Source organism: Plasmodium fragile (genome assembly GCF_000956335.1).
Source record: "Plasmodium fragile strain nilgiri unplaced genomic scaffold supercont1.72, whole genome shotgun sequence".
Lineage (NCBI taxonomy): Eukaryota > Apicomplexa > Aconoidasida > Haemosporida > Plasmodiidae > Plasmodium > Plasmodium fragile.
The window spans coordinates 1-4,653 of record NW_012192652.1 but is presented as its reverse complement, the minus strand read 5'-3'; the positions used below and the strand labels follow the sequence as shown (position 1 = coordinate 4,653).

At 49.0% G+C, this 4,653-nt stretch overlaps 2 protein-coding genes across 2 annotated transcripts in view; both read right to left on the bottom strand.

The window, feature by feature from the left end:
* The window catches only part of AK88_04685 (uncharacterized protein), a gene marked incomplete at both ends in the record, with an annotated part of 2,809 nt that extends 1,752 nt beyond the window's left edge, over nt 1–1,057 (bottom strand). Inside the window, 2 exons of the mRNA XM_012482293.1 lie at nt 62–806; nt 953–1,057. Coding sequence (XP_012337716.1) covers nt 62–806; nt 953–1,057 — 850 coding nt within the window. The remainder of the gene's footprint in view (nt 1–61; nt 807–952) is intronic.
* Nucleotides 1,058–2,248: 1,191 nt separating this feature from the next.
* On the bottom strand, nt 2,249–4,460 carry AK88_04684 (uncharacterized protein; the record flags this gene model as incomplete). The annotated part of the gene is made up of 2 exons (XM_012482292.1): nt 2,249–3,499; nt 3,639–4,460. The coding sequence occupies 2 exons, from the start codon at nt 4,458–4,460 to the stop codon at nt 2,249–2,251; spliced, it is 2,073 nt and encodes a 690-aa protein (XP_012337715.1).
* Between the last annotated feature and the right edge of the window lie 193 nt (nt 4,461–4,653).

Genomic DNA, 4,653 nt, shown 5'->3' with positions numbered 1-4,653 from the left:
GCACGGTCCGCGTGCGGCCGCGCATTTGTATTCTTACGAATCGCATGCTTTCTGCCCTTACCTGCTCCTGGTAGTGCTGGCGATGACTTGGATTTTTCTATTACGTCGTCCTTCATCTTGTCGAATACGTCCTTCACCACTGTCACTATTTCTTTCGCAATGCCAGCACTGCCGGTGACACCTGCCCCTTGACCCACTTTCGCTCCTGTTGCTAATTCATCGTTGTTTGACTTGTTGCGTCTACAGTTCTCATTGCCATGCAGTTGCCTCAGTTTGGTCCATAAGTCCGTATTGTGCGATAACCACGCATCCACTGCTGTTCTAATTTGTCCGCTACCTATTGTTAATCCCTTCCAACCGCCTTTCTCGCATCTTGCGCTTGCAAGTGCGCCCGCACCTGCTGTGTCCCGGAACCCGGCATCTACCCTCTTCATTGTCCTCCACGCATAATTTATGCCGTTCGACGTAGCCGCACACGTGGTAGATCTTAAGATACTCGCAAATACATGCATCACCGTGCACCCTAAAATTTGTCTCATGTCCTTATCAGTTTCATTCCTCGTTTGTCCAAGTTGCCCTGCGTCGCGTACTGTACTCATGAACGTTAATGCAGCGGACATGATCCTGCACGTTACTCTGTCTTGCTCCGTAAAATCTTTTAAGTAAGCCTTACTGTCGTCCCTATGATCCCAAAAGACATTATCACAGTTCGCACCCAGTACGTCTATTAGACCCCTAGCTGCCTTATCTTCCATATGCTGTACAAATTCCTCCAATAGTCCCTTAATAATTTCCCATAGCCCCGCCTACAGTGAATATATGGAACAACCTCAACGAGTATATATAAACGGTAAACTTCGGGTGCGCCATCTACCCCATGTGTCCCCGTTGACAGAAGAATGTGCGTGATGCAACTCCTGCGCTCCCTCTACTCCTACTCCTTCACACTTACGTTAAACTTCTCCGTCGTGAACCTCCCTTTCTGCCTGGCCCATGTGGCCAATACATGTGCAATAAATGCCTCCACAGTCGTATAGTTCGGACTGTGTGAACTCATCTTGCATGTGTCAGCGCCAGAAAAATCCCATAACAAGTTATTAAGGTTTTCATGCGTCCACTCAATACTTCAGAAATCCTGAACTTCCTATTCCGATGGTGCCTTCCGTGGCCACGTGCTACTTGTGCCTGTCTGTCGCACTGAATAATGTGTTCTATGTGCGTAACATCAGGTAGGAGCTACTAGAACAGTTGTATAATATATGGTTATAATACACAAGGAAAAGGAAGACCCTGCTGTTGTTGCCCTTAATACATATTAATCTTTAACAAAATGTTGCCTATATAAATTCCCATTCTACATTAGGTAATATCTAACATTCTAGAGGAACAAAATAGACGGAAAATAAGACATATGTAAGAAGAATAAAAAGCAAAGAGAAACGAATAAAAATAAAAAAAATAAAAAAAGAAAAACAAATGAAAAATAGGAAAAACACTACTCACCTTCATGAATACGCCAGTCTACACCGGTCTTCTCGAAACGCCTGCACACACACTGTCTCTGTGTGCGTACACCTACAAACCGCAGTAATAACAAAAACATCAAGACTTCTGGCGTCGTTGCTGCCGGCGTGGTCGCCGTCCCTCCCGCGGCTACGGCGTCTAATCGTGCGTACCCGGCCACGTTTGCTCGGAGAGACAATGTCTCCCTCCTTTCTTACACTCGGCTACTTCGTCGAATCCTGCTTACTCGGACCGGCCGCTTTGGTCGACGCGGTTGCTCGGAGAGACAATGTGTACCTTCTTACACTCGGCTACGATGCGGTTTACGCGGCCGCGTGTGCTCGGAGAGACAAGCGCTCCGTATACTCGAATGCTTATTCGCATTCTATATTTGTTCTGCACTATACCCGTAGAATGCACGTGCGCATCTGTTAATAATTAACTTCACATAAAGCAGAATACTACCCCGTCATATTATTCATGTAAAGCTACATTTTTTATGCATTTGACGTGTACCACCGTGTGCCCATGGTCATGTTAAAAGAAGTGGACTACACAGAAAAAGAACAAAACAAAGCACAAGTAAGCAGAAGAGAGCAGAAGAGAGCAGAAGAGAGCAGAGAAAAAAAAAGAACGTATGGAATAGTACAAACAAGAAATATATGATGTATATCACATAATGAAGTAAAAGTGGTCTACGGGCAGCATGCGTTATGTCGCATGCATATGCCCCGTCAACCTAATGTCACAGGTGATCCAATAGTTCATCTACATATAACTCCTTCTCCTGCAGGCGGCTTTCTAGCTCGCACTGTTCTATGACGAATGCGAGGATTAGCATCCACAATTTGGCTATTAGTTGTGTCTGCTTGTAGGAATCCTCATGCAGTGGTTGCGGCTGCGGCAAATCTCTCACTCTTAGTGTGTCTTCTGTTCCCATTACTTTGTCTACTGGAGGTACTGCGCCTTTGTCCGGTACTGTCTCCTGGTCGATATTTTCTAACAAATGCCTGAACCAATCGTTTTCGATATACTTTGCCATGTCGTGATGTTGCTTCACGACCCACTTTTTCCAGGCATCTTTCTTCATTTCCACACATCCAATACTTCTTTGTTCACTGAGTTCACGATGCACGTTGTCCTCGTTTGCCGCCATGTGCTCACGCAGGTATTGTTTCCATGCCGACTTTAGTTGCAAAAGCCACGGTTGCGTCGTGCACGCCCGCAGAATATGTTTGTGGCGGTCAATCCAGTTAATCCATTGGGTGCACGCCGACGTCGCCTCCCTGTGGTTGGAATGAGCACGACGCTTTTGTGCATCTAACTGTATGGTGTCCATACAACTCCATGGATCGCAGTCATGAGGTGGACCAAGGGCCTTGGCTAACTGTATGGTGTCCATACAACTCCATGGATCGGGGTCATGTGGTGGACAAGGGTGCGTTGGTAACTGTATGGTTTCCATACAACGCCATGGATCGGGGTCATCGGCGTCAGAAGCAGAAGGGTCCGTTGCTAACTCTATGGCTTCCATACAACTCCATGGATCGGGGTCATGTGGTGGACATGGATCCGTTACAGCGGTGTCAGTGGGTGGATCCACGGTGGAGGAAACATTGTTTCCTAATAAATCCTGGTTTGTGGTAGGAGCATCCGGGAAACTACTATACCCCTTTGCGTCCTGCTGCAAGTCGCGCGCAAACTCCTCCACAAGTATCTGCAAATAGTGGTCTTTGACGCTTTCCCACTCGGTTGCTTCACATTCGTGGAGCACTTCTAGATCTAGCTCGATGATGGTGCGTTTATGCACGCGTGGTGGGCGTCCTGTACCGGATGTTGACGCAGGGTGCGTATCCTTAATCATTTTGTACCCGTAATCGGGTGGTGGCACGCGTCGTTGTAGATGTTGCAATATTTCTTCGTCGAGTGGCGGTGACGGCACGTCACGAACGGTTCGATACGTTCGTCGTCGTGTTTGTCCGAGGTACGCAAAGTACTAAGCAAAAAAAAAGAAGAAGGACGATGTAGAATAGTGCATTTGTGTTAGAATGATCGTACAACAGACCCCGTTAGGAACACATTTGTCTATGGTACATATTGCGGATACGCATATGCGGTATTCCGTATATACTTACCTTCCAAAGGGAATAACCAAGAAGGGCGACGGTGACGGCGGACAGGAAGAAGAGTACGGGAGTAGTGGCGGTAAGGATATCGCCGGTTAGGTCAGGGACATCAGGGCTAGGGGACGTGGGTGTGTTCTGTGGCGTATGTGGATCCTGTGGGGTACCTGGTCCATATGATCCTCCTACATTGCTTTTTCCTTCGGGCAGTTCTATGCCCAGTTCGAGGCCGCCAGTGCCACTTACGCCCGCGGCTCCACCTCGTTCAGCTTGCCCACTTGGTCCTGTAGGAGCACCTGCAGCACCAGTTCTAGTGCTGGCTGCACGTCGGCCCCCACCGATTATTGCATGACACTGTTCACTGTCGTCGTCTTTCTTTTTCCCATCGACCATGCAGTAATCGGCACTACCGAAAGGATCCGTATTATTATCACCATTCGCTGCGGAAACAATATCTGTGCCCTTTGTGGCGCGATCGTCATCGTGCGGTTTAGGTGCCGTAGTATCTGGCGCCACCGGAACAGTCTGCGCAGTACCAGGGTCTCCCTTGGCACCATCACCAGATGTTCCCGTAGTTGCTCCTGTTCCTGCTGTCTCTGTTCCTGTTGATGGTGTTGGTGTCGGCTGTGTGTGGATTGGAGTGGACGCGTGCGCACCTCCGTCTTTGTCCGTTGTTTCTGCTATTGTGGACCCTGCTCGCGCTGGCTCCGATGCGTCCTTACTTCTTTTAACATGTTCACCTATAAGTTCAAGCGGAAAGAAGGACGAAAAGAATATGCATGAAACTGAAATTTTACGAGTTGGTTGGGCCCATGGTTCACGGTGGTTGATCATGCTGCGTTGACCACGGTCCGTCGCTGGATGGTTGTGCACACCGTCGGCTACACGTGGATCGAGCACGGTCCGTTGACCACACGGTAGGCCACACGGTTGGTGCGTGCGGTCGTTTCACGGGTGACCGCCGCTCGGGTGACGAGGCAGGGATGGGGCAGGAGGACTGCCGGGGCAGGAGGACTGCCGGGGCAGG